This window comes from Leucoraja erinacea, chromosome 27 (assembly GCF_028641065.1).
Source record: "Leucoraja erinacea ecotype New England chromosome 27, Leri_hhj_1, whole genome shotgun sequence".
Lineage (NCBI taxonomy): Eukaryota > Metazoa > Chordata > Chondrichthyes > Rajiformes > Rajidae > Leucoraja > Leucoraja erinaceus.
Window position 1 is genome coordinate 24,818,968 of NC_073403.1, and position 23,457 is coordinate 24,842,424.

Here is a 23,457-nt window from a genome sequence, read left to right on the forward strand (position 1 = left end):
TATTCTGAGAAACCCATTTTAATTGACTTCTATGAGTATTTTCATAAATGCAACTGCATGGAACCAAGGAGAACATTGATGGTTACAATTGGAGTTTAGATAAAAGGTCAATAGACAGTTGGCTATCGATGCTTCAAGGTCAAACTTCCAGATCCTGGAGTGTAAGGTTTCTCCATCTTGCTATTTGTTGTTCTCACCTCTCTCCTGGATTTTATTACTATCAATGTTTTTCCAAAATTTGCTATACCTTAGTCTGGAATCAGAATTTCGTGAATCCTCAGAAATAGACAACAATGACATGGACAAAACAGTTTCTCGAGTTTGCTGTACCTTTCAACAAGATTACACCCGATTTTCCTTAATATCTCGTCCACTTTCCCATTCTAGCCTTATATTCTCAGATGCCATTAGTATCCACAAATCTAGGGATTTCAGGCTTAGATATCCAGAGTCCCAAGAGAAGATGGTTCCAAAGATATATAGTCCTCAGAATGAAGACATTTCATTTTGTCTTGGTAACAAACATTAAATTATTCTCCAGATTCTCCACCTCCAGCTTCCAGGGTCTTTGACCAAAGGCAACAAGCCCTCAGTGAATAAACCCACCAAGCACTCTCACATCTTCTTCTACTCTTCTAAACGACACCAAGTTTTGGACAACCCTCTGCAATTTCTCTTCATCTAATAACCTTTTTCTTCCCAGGAACAAGTCCAGTTGAATCCTTGTTCAGTCAAATATATGTTGTTTTTTGCTAAGATAAGAGAACAAAATTGTATGCAATACTCCAGGCGTGCCTGAACCATAGCCGAACAAATATGCAGCAAGACTTCTTCTTTCTAAAATCTAGCTAACTTGCAATAGCTTTAGGGTCAGAATCCATCAACTGCTCACTCTTAGACTCATTGAATCACTGCAATTGAACTTGCTACACCCTTAAAGTCCTGTCTCACGGTATGAGTTCATTCCAAGAGCTCTCCCGAGTTTGCCCTGATTCGAACTCGGAGATTTACGGTAATGACCACTCGTGCACATTTTTCAACATGTTGAAAAATCTTCACGAGTCTTCCTGTGCTTACCTGCCATTAGCGAGTCTTCCGGAGTACCTGCCGTTAGTGTTACGAGCCGCTAAGAGACGTCCCCGAGCTCCGACGTACCCGCCACGCTCATTCTCCGTGCTTATCAAGTGTTTGATTTTTTTTAAACTCGGGAGAGCTCTTGGATTAAACTGGTACAGTGGGCTATTACTCCCAATATCTAAAGTCAATGACTTGGAATTATTCCTATTTATTCTTGGAATTTAACCTTGATGATCTGGACTCTGAGCGCATCAACCTTCATTCCCGAAGTCTCAATTCATGGAAACCCTCACTGAATTCTCAACCCTGGAGTCTGAACTCACTGACCTTTCAATCCTGGAGTCTGTACTCGATAACCTTTCAAACCGTGAAGTCTAAACTCATTGAACTCTCACACCTGGAGTCTGAACTGACTGAAATGAAATTTCACGCCTACAATCTGAACTCATGGAATCCTCAGTCGTGAAGTCAGAACTCAATGATCCTCATTTTTAGATGATGAACTGACCGGCCTGTTCTCCAGCAATCTGAAACATTTGAACCATCTCTCCTTGAGTCCAAACTCATTGTACTCTCACTCCTGCAGTCTGAACCCAGTGATCCTCTCTACCGGAGTTGGAACATGTATCTGGTTCAGGCTAAATGACAGCAAATACTGGATGTGGGCAAGATTTTCAGCTGAAAGAAACAGTTTTTTCCAACATTCATTGATCATCTATTGGCTTTGGGGAAAGGCTTAACCAATATGTTGTTGTTTTCTTCTGAATTCAAAACATTGGCTTCCTCTTTTATCCAATTTTATTGAAAAAATTCCTTTATCTGTGTCAACTAGTGGTAAAATCTTTTTGTGTTAAGCGTTAACTATGAGTTAACAAATTGAAATGAGCTCACTATTTTGTAGTTTTGAAAATGATTTAACACATTTTTTAATTCTACTCACAATTAAAAATATCATCATCATTCAATTTAGTCTCTTCCGTTTCAAAGCCAACATCCTCATAATTCGTCACATCCAGAGATCTGTTCAAGTCATCTGCCTCTTCATCACTGAAGTCACCCTTAATGCCTCTGCGTGAGGAAGGGTCCTGTTTGGCCTTAAGTGGAACAACGAACATCTCTTATTGTACCGAGTGGCAGAGGTGGAGAGATATTGGGCATTGAAGATCGGATGAGTGAAGAGTGAAGAAGTTCATCATCCATCAACAATCCCCCAACAAAAGAAAATAGTTTGCCTCTTGCATGAAGTACATCATGAGAGATTTTGATATTCTCATTTAGTTGCATTGACTATCGCAAGAAATTGGACGAGGTCCCTTGCATTCAGCATCTAATCTCACTCCTCCAATAGTGCAGCTTCAGTTCAATAATTCATCAAACAACATTGATATTAGCCTTGTTTTACAGACAATTAACAGTTCAGTTAACAGGTTAATTATTTTAATAACCTAGTCCCTTCTGCAAGTAATTCCCTTTAGCCTGTATCTGTACATCTGGAGGACTGGCCAATTTTTGTGCCTTCCACCACAGTGATGAATGCTGTAGTGGATGTTTGTGTTAAATTTTTATTGTGTATTGTGTGTTCTTTATCATTGTACCGCTGCTGACAAATTCATTTCACTTGCACTTTATGTGCAATGTGACGAATAAAACCGTATTGTATTGTATTGTATTGTACACTGTGAATGGCTAGATTGTAATCATGTATAGTCTTTTCGCTGACAGGATAACACACGAGAAGAGCTTTTCACTGTACCTTAGTACAGGCGACAATAGTAAACTAAACTAAACTAATATCCCACAGTGGTAGTTTGGAGTAATTTAATGTCATCATACATGATTCAATTTTCCTCAATAATAATCGCATAATCAGCATAATGGTAAGACCATTATTACAGATTTGTTTTAGTAGGACTTTAAAATAAATCTGCAGATTCGGCTTGAAATATTAAGGCAACCGAGAGGTAATAGTTCTTCTCAGCCACTTGTGATGAGCAACACTAAACTTTGGAAGCAGAGTTCAGAAAGATCACACTCCCACTCTCAAATATTCTAATTTTCACCGTTCTTGCACTCCTGTGAATGTTACGTATTGGTGTGATTTGTACAAGTGGCCAGTTATCTCATGCTAGATGTGCCTATTTAAACCTAACACCTGTGGCCTGACAATGCCTCTAAAGCTGGTTCTAAAAGCTGGCAGGAACGCACAGTCCATTTTTAGGAGGGAAGGCTTTGCGTCATTGGGGTATCCCCATATTTGGGAGAGGGGTTCCCAATGAACAATTTAGCCACTGATATTAATGGCTTAACCACAACGTCTGTGCTAACTCTGCAGCTTATTGACTGGCTGTGTTAATAGTGGATCAATATCATGAACGGCTCATATTATTTAAAGCCAGGCAGGACGTGGACTCTGGTCATGCATGGATTGATTGACCTTGGGGAGGCACGGTGGCGCAGAGGTAGAGCTGCTGCCTTACAGCGCCAGCGACCTGGGTTCGATCCTGACTACCTGTGCTGTCTGTACGGAGTTTGCACGTTCTCCCCGTGACTGTACGGGTTTTCTCCGGGTGCTCCGGTTTCCTCCCACATTCCAAAGACGTACATATTTGTAGGTTAATTGGCTTTGGTAAAGATTGTAAATTGTCCCTAGTGTGTGGTACGTGCTTGTGTGATTGCTGGTCGGCATGGACTCAGTGGGCCGAAGGAGCCTGTTTCCATGTTGTATCTGTGAACTAAGCTCAAACAACTAAACCTGGGAAACAAGAAAGTGCAGTACAACATAGGAGGGGATGGTTCCAATACTCTTGGATAATATAGAGGGGGGGTGGGATTGGAATCAGGGAAATGGGAAAGAAAGACATATACTGTGACTGCAGATGGTACAGAATGTTTCCAGATATAAGACTATATGGTAGACACAAAATGCTGGAGTAACTCAGCGGGACACGCAGCATCTCTGGAGAGAAGGAATGGGTGACGTTTCGGGTCGAGACCCTTCTTCAGAGTGAATGGGTAGTGGGATTAAATGAACAGTGAGATCTGTGCTTCAAACCAAGCATCAAGGATATGAGAAATTGTGACGTTTAATCACCGTAAGTTCAGTGAATGTATTCTTCTACCTGCGGCATTAGCCTCAGTCACATCTCAATTCACCACACCGCCACTGCTCAATCACTGACAATCTCCATCAGTTGAGGGTCATGCCTGACATTCATACACTTCCACACCAAGTCAACCAACAAGCTGTGCACACTGGGAGCTTTTCAAACGCTGTCACGGCATGGTTCAAATAGGCTCCACGTCTCTCACTGGTGGACCTCCTGCACACTGAGATGGTGCACGTCCTGATGAGGCAGGGAGTAACCAGAAGGGGACGGGTGTGTTTGGTTTAATCACCGTGAAGGAGACAACGTTGGCCATTATTGTAATACAGTAAACAATGCTTGTTTTAACGGACCCATTTATAACGGATATTGGTTATAACGGACGGACCTGCCGTGCCACGCCGGCTCGCACGATCTCCCCCAGCCAATACTTCTGACGCCACCCCGGGTTGCAAGGTCCACCAGCGAGCCCTTCTTCACCCACCACAGGATCCAGTTGATGTGACGGTTGTTGCAGGCTCACGTTGTAGCCTCTAGGGACAGCGCTGTTCTTCAGGCCGCTGCCACCAACAAGAAGGGCTCAGTCACCATGAGGCTCCCTCCCCTCTCACCAGCTGCCGCTTCTTTCTGTCGGCCATCGCTTTGTCCACTCGGCCTCTGCCGCACCCCACTGCCGCCTCCACCTCCACTTTGGAAGATGTCGGCGACTGCACGGGTGAAGGAGGAGAAGCCACCGGGGGAGCGGACAAAGCTATGGGTGGGGGTCCGCAGTGACTAAACATGTCCTGCCAATAGCGGTGGCCTGAAGAAGGTGCATCTTGTTGGGGGCTACAATGTGAGCTGCAACAACAGCCACGTCAACCAGTGAAGACGGCCTCGCTGGTGCAGACCAGCGGCATCGCTGCCTAGTTTATAAGGTGAAATGGCACAAAGTGCTGGAGTAACTCAGCAAACTGAATCAGTCTGACGAAAGGTCCAGGCATCATCGAACCATGTTCTCAAGAGATGTTGCCCAACCCATTGAGTTGCTCCAACACTTTGTGTCCTTTTGTGTATCAACCATCATCTGCCATTCTTTGTTTCAACTACTGTACAAACAATGATAATACCTTACTCAGTTATAGTGGATCATTGATAATAATGGACACCATTCCCCCTCCATGGCCCATTATGACGACTTACTGTACAGTTGTGGAGCTGATAGTATGTGGCTGGGCTGAAACCATAGAGGTTGAGGCATGGTCCAACTCCAACCTTATCCTCCTCACATCTCATCTCCTTCTCAATGCATCCTCTTGTCAGGCATGTGGCAGGGATAGGTGCAGGACATTACCTTAGACATTGGTCCTCAGAAGAATGCTAACTGCATGGAAGTTCTCAGGCGTTTCTTTAAAGACACTTGATCATTCTCATTTCAAATGCCAGGCTACTGATCATTGCATCTTATTTTTGTGAATGTCTTGAATGTGCCTTTTATTAAACTGATCAATCCTGCATTTACTTACCATCTGGAGTTTGTAGGACCCTCTGTGTGCCATGTTGCTTACTTCCTAAACGCACTCCAACTTATTAACGTTATCCTTCTGCACTCTTATACAGAGTTCGATGACATGTCCTAAAATATAAAAATGTAAAAGTGAATGTACTTTGATTATAGTAACATGTCACATTTGTAATCATGCCTGTCAACATAGTAAACTACTGCAGGAATGTCATCAAATAAAATTTGTATCTAAGCCAGGGCTAGAGGGTCTGGCTACAGGGAGAGGTTGAGTAGGCTGGCACTCTATTCCTTGGAGCGCAGGAGAGTCGGATTTAGAGAATTATATTCAGTACAGGGCACAATGTTATAGGAAAAATGTTGTCAAGCTGGGAAGTGTACAGAGAAGATTTATGAGGATGTTGCCAGGTCTGGAGGTTCTGAGCTAGAGGGAGAGGTTGAGTAGGCTGGGACTATATTTCCTGGAGCGCAGGAGGATCGCCCCTTGTGATCTTATAATAGATCAGCTAGATGCATAGAGTCTCTTGCCCAGAGTAGGTGAATCGAGGACCAGAGGACATAGATTTAAGGTGAAGGTGAAAAGATTTAATAGGAATCTGAGGGGAAACCTTTTCACACAAAGAGTGGTGGGTGGGTTGAACGAGCTGCCAGAGGAGGTAGTTGAGGCATAGACTATCCCAACATTTAAGAAACAGTTAGACAGGTAAATGGATAGGAGAGGTTTGGTGGGATACGGACCAAACGTGGGCAGGTGGGACTAGGTAAGCTGGGACATGTTAGCCGTTGTGGGCAAGTTGGACCGAAGGGCCTGTTTCCACACTGTATCACTCTATGACTCAATGTCATGGGGAATAATTCAGAACAGATTGAAAGCTGATGTAAGGTATGTTTTAAATGAGGGGAGAGATGTAGAGAGATGGGTGAATTTCCAACTCGACACCAGTGGTTTGTATCAGAACACAAACTGCCAATAAATGGTTTTGTCCAACACTGAACTGAATGAGATGTGAACCAACTTGCAATCAATGACAGTAAAATAGAGCAAATGGTTTTGAAGAAAGGTCCCAACCCAAATGTCATGTTCTCCAAAGAAGCTGCCTGGCCTGCCGAGTGACAGATTCTTGTGATCGATCGACAGATTTCACGTTTACGGGTTAGTTTAGTTTATTGTCACATGCACCGAGGTACAGTGGAAAGTTTTTGTTGGGTGCTAACTCGTCGGCAGAAAGACAATACATGATTACAATCGATTAATTTACAGTGTAAAGATACATGATAAGGGAATAACATTTAGTGCAAGGTAAAGCCAGTAAGGTCTGGGGTAGTCTGGGGGTCATCAAAGAGGTAGATAGTAGTTCAGCACTGCTCTCTGGTTGTGGTAAGATGATTATTTTTCCTGATAACGGCTGAGAAGACACTGATGTGGTTGAGAGGGAACGATAGATCAGCCGTGATTGAACGGCGGAGTAGACTTGATGGGCCGATTGGCTTTATTCTGCTCCTAGAACTTATGAGTTACCTCAGCTCTTTGTGTCATTTTTGTAAACCAGCATCTGCAGTTCTTTGTATCTACAGCAAATTTGTTATTGGTCTTTGTTGGATGCATAAATTATTATTTATGTTTATTGTTGTATGCATAAATTAAATTTTAATTGAAAAGACCTTAAGGAGGTCAGTAGAAAATTAAGAATGTTAATTATAAATCCGGCTCGATGTTCTTACACAACAGTTAGATGCTTCTAAAAAACACCCCACTAATATTTGCATTAGCCAGGACCAAGGTTGCGAAAGTACATTGAAAAGCCTGCCACCTGCAATAACAGCACAGGTAACTACATTAGCACCTCATACTCCTCCAATACACACAGACCTGAGGTGAGTTTTATTAGAATCAGCTCAGCTAATATTTCCATAACCGTGCCCTTCATAATCAGGGTCATATTAGACACATTTATCAAATCAGTGGATGTTTTATTAACTGAAGTGGCTCAGGATTAAACAAGGAAGCTGGATTTCATCTAAATCTTATACATGGTGTCAAGCAGCCATTATCAATCCTTTTTGATGTTGCCCAAGCATAATCATCGCAGGTCGGATGTACTTTGTAAATAATTTAATCCTTGGTGTATGGGGATCATTGGAAAGGGTGGCATTTGGTTTCCATGTAGAAGGTGCTGCAGGGCATTTCTTTTTGAGTCTGTGGTCATTGTGCTGAGGATATCCTGCTGCAGTGCTCAATAAATAGGTGCAGCACCTGATGAAGCTGGAGTGACGTGTATCAGGTTCAGAAGGGTGTGTGAATTGTCAGGGAATTGGAACCAAAGATCTTAGAGCGAGGCAGCGGGGAGTGAGAGTGCCCCAAGACAATGTTTCTTATTTACAATGTTTCTTATTTAATGTCCCTTGTCTAGTCTGAAATAAAGTTCATTATTGGTTTAGAAGAAATATAATTGTGTGTGTTATATACATTTATATAATTTTCATGTATGTGTGTTTATAAACATTTTATTCCTTAACAAGAATCAACAGAATTATGAACTAATTGAATTATGAATCTAACCCTATAATCACGCACAAAAAGTCGCCCCCTGTCAATCACCCTGCGAGCCGGGTCGGTTCCGGTTACTACAAAATCAACTCAAACACTGTTTGTGAGCCATTTAAAAAGAAATGATTTAAAAAACATTAAAAAAGACAATTACCAGAATCAAATTTTATTCTTGACAAGAAGTTTGAACTGACAGATTTATGAATCTGACCCACACAAACTGTTGCCCCGCAACATTGATTACAGTGCGAGTCGGGTCGGGTTAGGCAGGCTCAGGTTGCTAAAATGGGCGTGGAAAATGCCCATGATCCCCTCCATAGCGTACTACACGTCAGTCCATTGCATTTAGCAGGAGTAGCCTATCTTGCTCCGCTATAAGATCTTTGATTGGAACGTTCCTATCCATCTTCAGTCCTTCCTGATGGCAGAAGTTGTGGATTTGAGAGGTTCTTGAATATCTACTTGACCCAATTAGCCCGCTTCAGCTGAGTAAACTCACCTGCAGTCTCCCAGTTCAACAAGAACCAGATTTGTGAAGCCTACCAATCAAAAATGAAGCTTTCTCCTCACCAGCTGGGAGGTCATGTTACAGTTATATAAGACGCTGGTGAGGGCACATTCAGAGAAGATAATCCAAGTTGTTGCCAGGATTCGAGGGACCGAGCAATAGGGAGAGGTTGAGCGGACTAGGGCTTTGTTCCTTGGAGCGCAGAAGGTCAAGCGGCTTTCCCGGTGGGGAAGGGTTCCAACCCGAAACATCATCTGTCCATTCCCTTCCCAGATACTGCCTGACCCGCTGAGTTCCTCCAGTACTTGGTGTTTAGCTTTTAACTAAGTCAGCCAGAATGCCCTATGTTGTATTATGATACCAGTCTCCGTGGGAAATATTAACTCATGCCAATCACATGCTATTTGGTTTTTCCAAAATGAAGGTAGATCATTTTTTTCTTGGTTTGTAATACTAAATGTATTAAGCACAAGGGGTTCCTCACCAATTGCCCTGACCTAGAGTACAAAGGCACAATATCTGTTGCTGTCTGCTAATATTTTGTTTTCAAGATGACATGCCCTGAGGTTCTGTGACCGTTATCATGTCCCATGTTTCAGATTATCTGGACATGATATGTACTGCAGTGTCTCTTGTCTGGAGTCTAGATGCTCTTTGCAACACTGCAGAGTGTCTGAAGTGGTATAGTGTAATGTTTTCAGTCTGAATGCTCTGCTCTATTATGCTGGTGTGTGGTTTACTTATTATTAGGAGGGAGAGAAAGATCAGCCATGTTTGAATGGTGGAGTAGACTTGATCTCCGAATGGCCTAATTCTGCTCCTATCACTTAAGAGCTGATGACCTTATATTCTCCAAGTGTTCCCAGAGATGAGGTGTTCAAATTTAAAAGGCCATTTAAGTATAAAGTATTATGACTTGGCCACAGGTGGCACAGCTGGTAGAGCCACTGCATCACAGAGCCAGAGATCCAGGTTCAATCCTGGCCTCAGATGCTGTACGTGTGGAGTTTGCACGTTCTCCCTTAGGTTTCGAGAGCTTGGGTTTTGTCCCACGTCTCAAAGACGTGGAGGTTTATAGGTTAATTGGCCTCTGTAAATTGTGCCTAGTGAGTATAGAGAGGATGAGAAAGTGGGACAACATAGAACGGATGATCGATGGTTGGTGAGGTGGGCTGAAGGGCCTGTTTCCATGCTGTATGACTCCATGGATGGATTAATGGATCCAATCCTGATAAATCGCACTTATGCCAGTGTGTCTCATGTGCATCTAATGTTAAGTGTTTTAGTTCACAGTACACCAAGTTCATTTGCTCCAAAACAGAATGTTTTGATGATGAATAGTTGAAATAATGTGTTGCTAAATTAAATATATTTTTATGATTCATCATCCAAATTTGTAAAGCGATTTTAATTGATTTCAAAGATTCATTTCTAAATATTCAGAAACAAAAAATATGTATTTCCTTTTCAGAAACTTTCTTCCTCAAGGAAGAATTTGAACCATCTAGTCAGATTTAGTATTCTGAAACTTAAGTTCACTTTAGAGATACTACATGGAAGCAGCCCTTTGGCCCACTGAGGTCACCATTCACACTAGTTCTAAGTTATCCCAATTTTTCACACACTCCTTGCACACGAGGGGAAATTTCCAGAGGTCAATTAACCTACAAACCCTGGATATGGGAGGAGACCGGAGCACACGGACGAAACCCACGCAGTCACAGGGAGAACGTGCAAACTCCTCACAGACAGCATCAGAGATCACGATAGAAACCTGATCTCAGGCACTGTGAGGCAGAAGCTCTACCAGTTACCAGTGTGTTACAATAGTAATGGTTAATTCAGCAACAAACAACCTCAATAAATTTGAAGGGTGATGTGCACATTGAATGCTTGGAATTTGCTATAATATGCTAACACTTTTGCACAAGTCAGAAGATTATGTCTCTGGATCTCTGTCCTTAAAGGGCAGTGGAAGTAGTCCAAGTATTTTTTTCCGGCAGAATCAATTGACTGTGTAAGGTTACCAGAGGTAGATGGGAATATATTTGAGGTCAGATCCTATTGAAGGGTAGAGCAAGCTCGAGGGGCAGAATGGCCTACTAGTGCTTCTGATTCAAATGCACAATTGTGTCATTCGGTAAATACAGGAAGGAATGAATGCAGTACAATGCAGTCTATTTTGATTCAGCCACCTTCAACAATAAATACACCTCTTTCAAGTGATTATTAAACAATTCAAATATAATTATTTTTTTCTTTGCACTTTCCCTGTAGCTGTAAATTCTAACACCATAAAAATATATTCTGCACTCTGGAATGTTTCTCGTTGCATTACCTGGTGTATTTGTGCACAGCTTGATAACACTCATGTATAGTATGATGTGACTGGATATCACGCAACGTTTTTCACAGTACGTTGGTACACACGCCAATAATTAATCAATATCAATATGGATGTGATTAGTTTATCTGGACTTCATGAATGGCACAGACATTGTGGGCCAAAGGGCTTATTCCTGTGCTGTATGTTCTATATTTTATGTTCTCATACCAAGATCAATACTAGTTTCATACATCCCGTGCAGCATATACGTGTCTCTCTGCCAACCAAAATTGTTGATAATGGTCCCTAAAGTGCAATACTAGTGCATATTCGTTAGCTGTTAAGTATGTGAGTTGATAAACAGTTTAGGGCAATGTTACTCCTAATAGCTGTCTGGCAGTAACAGATAGCAGACCTGAATCTGTTCATAGCCTGGCCACAGGAGGGCAGTGTGGTACCAGGAATGGTCAGACCAGCCCCAGCGGTGACACAACTCAAATATCAATGTGCAAAATTACTCCAAAACAATGCTGTTTATGTGGGCATGGAGGAGCTGGTGTGCTTATAACAGTTCATGCAATGGTTTTGGCTGGTTTACATCTGTCTAGATTTTAACATTTGAGAAGTGCCAGTATGCCATGCTGGTCACAAATAAAGTGACTGCTCCAAGACATATTGAAAGTTGCATTTTACTGCAACTTTCTTCCCTCCCTGTATTTAGATAGCAGAACAATTGTGCCTTTGAATTGGAAGCAGGCGTAGGCCATTCTGTCTCTCTAGCCTGCTTCACAATTCAATAAGATCATGTCAAAATCTTCATCGTGTAGAATAGGATTTTAAAACATGTATCTTCGAGATCTTTGACGGCACAGTGGCGCAGCGGTAGAGTTGTACAGGTTTGTCGGCTAATTAGCTTGGCATAGTTGTAAATTGTCACCTAGTCCGTGTAGGACAGTGTTAGTGTGCGGTGATCATTGGTCAGTGCGGACTCTGTGGGCCGAAGGGCCTGTTTTGATGTTATATCTCCAAACTAAACTAAACTAATCTGGGCCGACGGGTCGAGTCAGTCTTTATTGCCGGTTACTAATTATCTTTGAGAAACATGTGGTGAGCTGCCCTCTTGAGCAGCGGCATGGTGTCATGGTGAAGGCTACCTCACGGCGCAGCGAACTCCGAGCCCTGTGGAAGGACTGGCCATATGTTCCTGCAACAGAGTGGTGTGTGAGTCGACAGGGAACCTGCAGGCGGCGGTGCTCCCCATGGCACCTCCCTCACTCTTGGCGACAGAGGTCACGTGCTTGGGAGATGCTGTTGGAGAAACCTCTGTGAGTACTTGCAGCAGATCGTTGCAATCAAAGAATTGGCGCAACGGTAGAGTTGCTGCCTTACATCGCCAGAAACACGGGTTCGATCCTGACTACGGGTCTGCTGTCTGTACGGAGTTTGTACGTCTCACCGTGGCCTGCCTGGGTTTTCTGCAGGCGGTCCAGTTTCCTCCCACAATCCGAAGACGTACAAGTTTGTAGGCTAATTGGCTTTTGTAAAAATTGTAAATCGTCCCTAGTGTGTGTAGGATAGTGTTAGTATGCGGGGACCGCTGGTCTGTGTGGACGCGGTGGGCCAGTGCCTGATTCTCTAAACTAAACTAAACTAAACTAAATTTTGCTGGTGCAGTGAGACTCGCCCTTCAAATAAATGCCAGGTAGATTCAGAAATCAGCTCTGGCAATATTAGTGGGCACATACTCAATGCCATTTGCAGATTGATACTTTAAATAAATGAATCTAAAATCATCGCATGTTGAAGGTCATACAGCCACTGGGCTAGTTTGGGTAAAACCATGCCATTAATCCCACTCATCTGCTTTACTTATTGAAGGCACCAGGAACTGCAGATGCTGGAATCTTGAGCAAAACACAAAGTACTGGAGGAACTCTCCAAGGCAGGCAGCACCTCCCAGATCCTCGCACCCCACCCCTCACATTGCTTTCTCCTCCTTCCCACTTTCATCTCCCATCTCGGAGTCTCCCATGTTCCTTAATCCCCTCTCCCCCCCCCCCCCCCCCCATCCTCTGTCCCCCTCCACCTTTATCCCCCCTGCCAGCTTTACAATTCACTCCTTTTCTCTCCTCATCTGACACCCTTTTTTCTCCATTACACCTTCAGTCTTTGTCACTTACTCGACCCACCTGCGAATCAACTCCCCTCACCTGTATCCATCTATCACTTGCCAGACTTTGTCCCGGTTCCACCTCGCTTTTCCTGCTTTGTCACCTCCCCCCCCCCCCCCACCACAACCCGCACCCTCCCTCCATACAGACACGCACCCGCAGTCAGGATCGATGGGACTCCGGTGCAGGAAGGCAGCTAATCTACCGCTGCACCACCTTGCCTCCCTAAGAGTTGCACAGCTTCAATTCCCACCATTGTGGACGGTAGCAAATGGAAAAGAGATAACAAATACCAAGGTAAAACTTCCATGAAGATAATCTTTCCCTTTCAGGGCTATGGCCCATTAGAGATGATTTGGGAAGTCTCCAGTGTTTCAGCCAGCTATTACAATGTATATTATACAATTCCACAGCCTGCCCGAGGAGCACAAGATGTGATCTCCCTGGAATATTCAATAATCAGTTCAACCTTCAGCCCATTTCCATCTCCAAATGGCTCCATCTCCTTTTGGAGTGGTTCGTTGTACATTGGTTGTGAGAGAAATTGAACGACAAAGACCTCCTTACTGTGTGAGGAAAGGCAATTCTCACAATCTGTAAACCCACTTGAGCCTTGTTCAAATTTTTGTTTACTGCACTTTAGTGCCCATAGTTTGAACCCACTATGATGTCCGCTTGTATTAGCCTACATTATGTTTGCAATCATCACTCCTTCATTACAATAACATTAAACATCAGTAAAACACAGTCTGAAGAAGGGTCTTGACCCGAAACGTCACCTATTCCTTTTCTCCAGAGATGCTGTCTGACCCGCTGAGTGACTCCAGCTTTTTGTGTCTATCTTCTGCACCAACTCTTGGTGTTTTGCACAAGATTCCAGCATCTGCAGTCTCTTGTGACTGCATGTTAACTTTAAATGTTGTATGTCTTTCAATAAACATGTGCTGAAATGATTGTAATTGTTCTTTCAGACCACACTGTAACAGTTTATACAAAGTTAAACATATACATTTTAATTCAGATGCCTTCTAGACATATTCCACTATCCCTGGTAAGAACATTACAATGATAGGATAATTACAGTAAATTGTCAGTCCACTCATTCTGTCAGTAACTGGAAGCCTGGTCATAAGATCTATGTTTCAGTCCCATTTTGGATTAGTTAGCTAGTTAATTAGTTTAACTAGTTGGTTAGTTAGTTTGTTAGTTAGTTAGTTAGGTTTAGTTTATTGCCGTGTGTACCGAGGTACAGTGAAAAGCATTTGTTGCGAGCTAACCAGTCAGCGGAAACATAATACATGATTCCAATCAAGCCGTCCACAGTGTACATGATACATGATGAAGGGAATAAAGGTTAGTGGAAGATAAAGTCCGGTAAAGACCAATTAAAGATAGTCCGAGGGTCTCCAATGAGGTAGATGGTAGCTCAGGAGTTCAGTTGGTGATAGGATGGTTCAGTTGCCTGATAACAGCTGGGAAGAAACTGTCCCTGAATCTGGAAGTGTGCATTTTCACACGTCTATACCTCCTGCCTGATGGGAGAGGGGAGAAGAGGGATTGACATTATCCACATGATTTGATACTCTGTAAATGGAATAGACTTGAAGTTACGTTAAATAAAGGACTATGTGGATCTCACGGCACTCTGCCGAGATGGCTGGTTCTGTGGAGACTACATCTGAGGGAATGGGAGCAGTCTTTAGGCAATGGTGTACAGGATAAGAATAAGTTGAGGGAAGAACAGAAAAGATACACTGTGAGAAGTTGTGTTCTTCGAATGTGTTTTTTATCAAGGGAAAGAGATCGAGAAGGGGTGTGATCGATAACTATTGATGGAGTAAAAGTAAAACACAAAAGGGATGTGGTTGACTCACTGGAGGGTCCTGGACTCAGTCGCTGACCCTCCAGCAAGCATTTAAAGCCCCCTACCCACCCAACCTTATCTCCCTCTCACACCTCCCACCAGCAACCACCACACATAATTCTTGGGGCATGTTTCCAGTTAAAGTGTTGTGTTGGATAACATCTACAATCAGGGGTTCCAAAGATGTCTTGCAAGAAATGAAGAATGAAGGAAGGTGAGCATTTGGGTTAACGCCTTTCTTTGCCTTGAGAAGGAGGTTTTAGCAGATAAATGAGATACTTCCATATACACTACAGATTGATGCAATTAGCATAACGCTTACCTTTTGAAACAAATTCACCCTCCCAGATGTCCAAGGGTACCTTCCAGTCTCCAATGCTCCAACTGGAGTTGCAAAGAGATCTGTTGGTCGTAGAACCTCAAGCCGTTCCAAGCCCGGAGACTCTGGTCTGGTGACCTTCCGCAAGTAATGTGAGGCAGCTGAAATCTACTCAACAAACTCACGCCTCCAGAGATCTGAGTCACTGCGATATTCACAATCTCTACCTGGCTTGCTCCCCCAATTGCTCCCTGCATACTGGCTGGCCAAGATTAGGAGTCTGGCCCTCCACAGTACGCGAGAAGCAACTTTATCTGAGTGAAACATTTCATGACTCTGAACCTTTTCTTCGTCAGCAAGACATCCCCACCCTTGCTCAGCTCTCCTCTTAACCTGGCTGCAATGTTATGGCATAATGCAATGTTGTAAACACATTAAGCTGTTGCCAATTGAAAAAGAGGAGCTATGCAGTTGCCACTCATATGTTATACTCTACACTCCTCCAAAAATCATACCAATTGCAAACGCTCACTTACTGAATGAACAAAATGGGCATTTTTTTTAGAGAAACAGGTCTTTTGATCCACCGACCATTGATCATCCATTCCCACTAGTTCTATACTATCCCACTATCTCATCCACTCCCTATGGCTGTGGATCCTGTCACTGGGTAGGTTTAAGGTGGGGAATGACAGATACTTGATTGGCAAAGGTGTCAAGGGTTAAGGGGAGAAGGCAGGAGAATGGGATTGCGAGGGAAATATAGATCAGCCATGATTAAATGGCGGAGTAGACTCGATGAGCCGAATTGCCTAATTCTGCTCCTCTGACATGAACTGATGAACTTATGAAAGTCCCAACCCGCACGTCTTTGACGTGTGGGAGGTAACCAGAGCACCCTGAAAAAACCCAAGCTGTCACAGGGTGAATGTGCAAACTCCACACGAGCAACACCCGAGGTCAGGGTCGAACCTGGGTCTCTTGCGCTGTGAGGCCGCAGCTCTACCAGCTGCGCCACTGTGCCGCCCTTAGACATTCCCTTGTGCGCCATTGTTATTGCATCTTTGAATGCAGGAGAAGAAATATCACAACAGAGTACAAATAATCTGCAAGGAATAGCAGGACTAAGATTCAGCGCAATGAACATGCACCGACTGAAAATAACTGGATGGTTGAATGTGTAAAGGTTGACAATACCAACTGCAGTCATAGGATAGAGGGATAGAGGGGTGCAGCTTTATTTAGTTGTTTGTTATGAGTTTTATAGAGTACTATGTTTATCTGTTGTGCTGCTGCAAGTAAGAATTTCCTTGTCTCGTTTCCAGACATATGACAATAAAACACTCTTGTTTAATGGAAAGCACTGCCTGAGCAGCTGATGGGAGCAAAAGACTCCATGAAACACAATCTTGGAGACATGGAGTCTTATATGAACCAAATTTGATAAGGGAACTCAAGGTAAAGGAACCATTAGGAGGTAGTGACCATAATATGATAAGTTTTAATCTGCAATTTGAAAGGGAGAAGGTAAAATCGGAAGTGTCAGTATTGCAGTTGAACAAAGGGGATTATGGAGGCATGAGGGAAGAGATGGCCAAAGTTGACTGGAAAGGGACCCTAGCAGGGATGACGGTGGAACAGCAATGGCAGGTATTTCTGGGAATAATCCAGAAGATGCAGTATCAATTCATTCCAAAGAGGAAGAAAGATTCTAAGGGGCGACCGTGGCTGACAAGGGAAGTCAAGGACAGTATAAAAATAAAAGAGAAGACGTCTAACATAGCAAAGATGAGCGGGAAGCCAGAGGATTGGGAAACTTTTAAAGATCAACAGAAGGTAACTAAAAAGGCAATACGGGGAGAAAAGATGAAGTCCGAAGGTATGCTAGCCAAGAATATATAGGAGGTTAGTAAAAGCTTCTTTAGGTATGTGAAGAGGAAAAAAATAGTTAAGACAAATGTGGGTCCCTTGAAGGCAGAAACGGGTGAAATTATTATGGGGAACAAGGAAATGGCAGGCGAGTTGAACAGGTACTTTGGATCTGTCTTCATTAAGGAAGACACAACCAATCTCCCAGATGTACTAGGGGGCAGAGGACCTAGGGTGACAGAGAACTGAAGGAGATTCACATTAGTCAGGAAATGGTGTTGGGTACTGATGGGACTGAAGGCTAATAAATCCCCAGGGCGTGATGGTCTGCATCCCAGGGTACTCAAGGAAGTGGCTCTAGAACGCATTGGTGATCATTTTCCAATGTTCTATAGATTCTCAATCAATTCCTGTGGATTGGAGGGTAGCTAATGTTATCCCACTTTTTAAGAAAGGACAGAGAGAGAAAGCAGGGAATTCTAGAAATTAGCCTGACATCAGTGCTGGGGAAGATGCCGGAGTCGATTATTAAAGATGCAATAGTGGTACATTTGGATAGCAGTAACAGGATGGGTCCAAGTCAGCATGGATTTACAAAGGGGAAATCATGCTTGATTAATCTTCTGGAATTTTTTGAGGATATAACAAGTAAAATGGACAAGGGAGAGCTAATGGATGTAGTGTACCTGGACTTTCAGAAAGCCTTTGATAAGGCTATCTCCTCTCCCACATAGGAGATAAGTGGGCAAAATGAGGACATGGTATTGGGGGTAGGGTATTGGCATGGAGAGACAATTGGTTGGCAGAGAGGAAACAAAGAGTAAGGATTAACGGGACCCTTTCAGAATGGCAGACAGTGAATTGTGGGTACCGCAAGGCTCGGTGCTGGGGTCGCAGCTATTTACAATATATATTAATGATTTAGATGAAGGAATAACCATATAACCATATAACCATATAACAATTACAGCACGGAAACAGGCCATCTCGACCCTTCTAGTCCGTGCCGAACACATAATCTCCCCTAGTCCCATATACCTGCGCTCAGACCATAACCCTCCATTCCCTTCCCATCCATATAACTATCCAATTTTCCATATAACTATCCAATTTTCGAATTAAAAGTAACATTAGCAAATTTGCAGATGACACAAAGCTGGAGGGCAGTGTGAACTGTGAAGAGGATGCTATGAGGATGCAGAGTGACTTGGACAGGTTGGGTGTGTGAGCAGAGGCATGGCAAATGTGAGGTTATCCACATTGGTAGCAAGAACAGAAAGGCAGATTATTATCTGAATGGTGTCAGGTTATGAAAAGGGGAAGTACAACGAGACATGGGTGTCCTTGTACATCAGTCACTGAAAGTAAGCATGCAGGTACAGCAGGCAGTGAAGAAAGCTAATGGCATGTTGGCCATAATGAGAGGAGTTGAGTATAGGAGCAAAGAGGTACTTCTGCAGTTGTACAGGGCCCTGGTGAGACCACACCTGGAGTATTGTGTGCAATTATGGTCTCCTAATTTGAGGAAGGACATTCTTGCTATGGAGGGAGTGCAGCGTAGGTTCATGAGGTTAATTCCCAGGATGGCGGGACTGTCATATGATGAAAGAATGGAGCGACTGGGCTTGTATTCACCAAAATTTAGATGGATAAAACGGGATCTTATGGAATCATATAAAATTCTTAAGGGATTGGACACGCTAGATGCAGGAAACATGTTCCCGATATTGGGGGAGTCCAGAACCAGGGGCCACAGTTTAAGAATAAGGAGTAGGCCATTTAGATGAGGAAAATCTTTTTCACCCAGAGAGTGATGAATTTGTGCAATTCTCTGCCTCAGAAGGCAGTGGAGGCCAATTCACTGGATGCATTGAAAAGAGAGTTAGATAGAGCTCTTAGGGCTAGCTGAATCATGGGGGTAGGGGTAGAAGGCAGGAACGGGGTACTGATTGTGGATGATCAGCCATGATCACATTGAATGGCAGTGCTGGCTCACATGGCCAAATGGCCTACTCCTGCACCTATTGTCCATGTATCTATGTATATGTCTATGTACTCCATGTAGAAGAGATAGTGGATAGAAATGTGGGCTTCGGTGCAAAATTCACTTGATCAGTCATCCAGACATAGTTTCAAAACTAGTACTGAAACTGAATTCTATAAATCTGAAAGCAAATGATAGTCATTGGTGGCATGGTGGTGCAGCTGTAGGGTTGCAGCCTTACAGCACCAGTGACCTGGGTTCGATCCCGACCACGGCTGCTGTCTGTACGTAGTTTGTACGTTTTCCCCGTGATCTGGGTGAGTTTTCTCCGAGATCTCTAGTTTCCTCCCACACTCTAAAGAAGCACAGGTTGATAGGCTAATTGGCTTGGTATAATTGTAAATTGTCCCTAGTGTTTGTAGGATAGTGTAAGTTTGCGGGGATCATTGGTCGGCACGGACTCGGTGGATTGAAGAACCTGTTTCCATGCTGTATCACTAAACTAAACTAAACTAAACTAAACTAAACTAACCTAAACTAAACTAAACTAAAGTTAGTAACTGGAATATAAAGTTGTAAAGCAAACTATAGAGCCTGCCCCTCGGGCATGCGACTCCATGCGGCAAGCACGACCTAAAGGGCCGGTCCCACCATCATGCGCCTGCATGCGACGGCAAACGCAACCCAACCTCGCGGGGCCGGTCCCACTTCGATCGCCGGAGCCGTATGGAGTTGTGTGGAGCTGGTCCCGACATCGCGCGGGGCTCCGAAAAACTGACCGTGTTCAAAGAATTCTGCGCGGCAACGGCCCGCTGACCCGCCGTACGTCACGCGTGAACTTCCCACGGACTTCGCTCGCACTTCATGTCACTCACTTGACCTGCGCGCGGCCCCCACTTCTGGTTAGGTTGCGCATGCAGGAGCATGCTGGTGGGACGGCCCTTTAGGTCGCGCTTGCCGCATGGAGTCGCATGCTCGTGGGGCAGGCCCTTATTTCACCAGGAATGAGGAATCTTGTCACCCCTACTGGTGTGACATATAAACAGATCAGGTCAGAAATATTAAGTTGACCTTTAATGCTTAAAATCTAAACCCAAACCAAATTATTAAAAGAAAATTCCGATCTTTATTCTGAGATTTTCAGATCTAAAAAGCCATGTTGAAAACGTATTAAACAAAATAAGCACATCATTTTTAAAGAATTAATAGTGATGGTGACATGAGCCTCATGTTCCGATTTCTCCAAAAAATGCAGAACGAAGTAAAAGAAGGGCATTTTGACTTTAGACTTTTCTTTAGAGATACAGGGCAGAAACAGGCCTTTCGGCCCACCAAGTTCAGGCCGACCAGCGATCACCCCATTCACTAGCATTATTCTACACATTAGGGCCAATTTACAATTTACCAAAACCAATTAACCTACAAATCTGTACGTCTTGTGGGAGGAAACTGGAGCATCCAGGAAAATCCAATGTAGTCACAGGGAGAACTTACAAACTCCGCACAGACAGCACCTGTAGTCAGGATTGAACCCGGGTCTCTGGCCCTGGAAGGCAGCAACTCTACGGATGTGCCGCTGTGCTGCTGCCATACTTTATATAATGTACTGAGAAAATAAATTTGACTAGTTAGTTTTCTGAAAACAGATCATATATTTATTAACAAGAAAATGTAACAACTTCCGTTCAGTCACAGGAGATTGCAGATGCTGGATTCTTGAGCAAAACACAAAGCATTGCAGTACGGCTTTTCAGGTCCCCTCTACAGATGCTGCCTAACAACTTTTATTGTTTCTTTTGCTTTTGGCGGTAAATGCCCGCAGAACCATTGCACGATATTCTTCTTTCCCACTCATAGGCTACACATGAAACAAATTGGTGTTAATTGATTGAAGGACATTGTAAAATGATCTGTAGTTCATGGATCATCCAAAGTCACTTAAGAGAATTCACCTTTTCCATTTTGCTTCGGATAGTTCATATAGTCTCGGTTTGGCAGCCGTGTAGCAAATGATGAATGGTTGCAGCCAACCAAATCCACACCTTGACCGAGCTTGCATTGCTGCAGAAGTTCACGACAGAAGCTATTCCTCCGGCCATCTGTCAACCCTAGTAAAGGAAAATACAAAATAGGGTTTGGTTTGCTATTGTCACCTGTACTGAGGTACAGTGAAAATCTACTTTTTGCATGCTGTTCAAACATATCAAATATACTGTAGTGGCATCTGCTGGTGCTGATGCCCCTTTTGAGTCAGTCATTCCGGACCACCGTTGTGACTGGATCTGTTTTTGGGCTGTGTTGAGACACTTCGTCAGTTTAACTGTTTTGTTAATAAAACACGTTTGAACAATCGACTCTCGTCTCATCCGCCAAATTGGTGACCCCGACGCGTCCAACCGAAGATTGGACGACAACATGTAGGATAATTACCTTCCCGCTCCCAACGCCCATCAAAACGCTGTCACCCTGAATCTACCTGTGTTTTGGCCCAATCAGCCTCAGGTGTGGTTCGCCCACGTAGAGGCGCAGTTTCAACTGCACCACATCGTTGCGGATGAGACAAGATACTTCCACGTGGTGGGTGCCCTGCTTCAGGAGTCCGCCTTCCATCTACTGCCTTATCTTTGGGACCCACCCACAACCGCCAAGTATGACGATCTCAAGGCCCTCCTATTGCACACCTTTGGACTCAGCCGACGGGACCATGCCACCCTTCACATGGACGGTTTGGGAGATCGACGACCGTCCGTCCTCATGGTCAGGATGCTCGCAGTCATGGACGGCCACCGCCCGTGCCTGTTGTTCGAACAGGCGTTTCTGGAGCAGATGCCCGACGATATCCGCTTGATGCTCGCCGGCGCGGACTTCAACGATCCCCAGCAGCTCGCGGAGCTGGCTGATGAGCTCTGGATGAATAGGCACCAGGATATCTGCGCTATTAACCACGTTCCCGCACCTGTGCGCCCCTCGCCTCGGTGGCACCGTGAAGAGGCCACGCCCTCGTCTTCCACCAAAGAACCTCAGCAGCATCCCGAGACTCGTGGTAGGCACCGTTGGTAGTTACTACCACCTCCGCTTTGGCGCAGAGGCTCGACGCTGCCACTATCCCTGCTCGTTTCGGGGAAATGCCTCAGCCGATCGTCTGTAGAGGCGATCGCGATCGGCCGAAATGACGGACTCTACGCCTGCGACCACCATTCCGGCTGCCTTTTCCTGGTGGACTCTGGCGCGATCATCAGCATACTTCCCCCAACCGCCATGACACTCGTGCTGGTAAGAAGGACCCCATCCTCTCGGCCATTAACGGGAGCGACATACGAACGTACGGTACGCGGACCCTTACCCTCATGTTTGACTCCCGCCGGTACAAGTGGACATTTATCGTAGCGAATGTTGCCCAGCCCAAACTGCTCTTGGGAGCTGATTTCCTACGCACTTTCTCCCTCATCGTCAATTATAACCACCCCAATGAAACCCACCATCAATGGGTTTGAATGCCTTTCGGCCTGAAGAACGGCGCACAGGCGTTTTAATGGCTCATGGACCAGGTCAGACGGGGCCTGCCTTTTGTTTTCATTTATCTGGACGACATTCTGGTCGCCAGCACTTCCCAGGTGGAGCACGTCGCCCAGCTATGTCTTTTGTTTCAACGCATCTGCGAACACGTCCTGGTAATTAACCCCGCGAAGTGTCAGTTTGGCCTGAGTTCCATTTTGTTCCTGGGACACCGGGTTACCCCGCAGGGTGCTACCCCGCTCCCTGCGAAGGTTGAGGCCATCCGGCAGTTTCCCCTGCCGCTCACCGTCAAGGGGCAACAGGAGTTGGTCGGTATGGTGAATTGTTATCACCGTTTCATGCCCCCTGCTCCGGTGACTGGCGGGCAAACCACGGGACCTCGTGGGGTCCGCAGAGGCAGATGCGGAGTTTGAGGGCGCCTAGGAAGCGTTGGCTAATGCCACCATTCTGGTGCACCCGCGCACGTCTGCCCCCACAGTGCTCACCGTTGACGCCTCGGATGCTATTGTTGGTGCAGTTCTGGAGCAGTTCGTTGACAGACGCTGGCAGCTGTTGGTATTTTTCAGCCGGCAACTGCGGGCTCCAGAATGGAAATACAGTGCTTTTGACCAAGAACTCCTGGCGCTCTACCTGGCCATCAGGCATTTCAGGTATTTCCTCGAGGGCCGCG

General features: G+C 44.5%; 1 protein-coding gene across 2 annotated transcripts in view; it reads right to left on the reverse strand.

Moving 5' to 3' along the window:
- LOC129710365 (anion exchange protein 2-like) overlaps nt 1–15,618 on the reverse strand; it is a 55,881-nt gene extending 40,263 nt beyond the window's left edge. The window contains exons 1-3 of one of the 2 annotated variants that reach the window (XM_055657318.1): nt 15,422–15,618; nt 5,687–5,796; nt 2,018–2,171 (exon numbers count right to left, since the gene is read on the reverse strand). In XM_055657318.1, coding sequence (XP_055513293.1) covers nt 2,018–2,171; nt 5,687–5,719 — 187 coding nt within the window. In that variant the 5' untranslated portion in view covers nt 5,720–5,796; nt 15,422–15,618. The remainder of the gene's footprint in view (nt 1–2,017; nt 2,172–5,686; nt 5,797–15,421) is intronic. The other variant, XM_055657319.1, reaches the window with a different exon arrangement.
- Between the last annotated feature and the right edge of the window lie 7,839 nt (nt 15,619–23,457).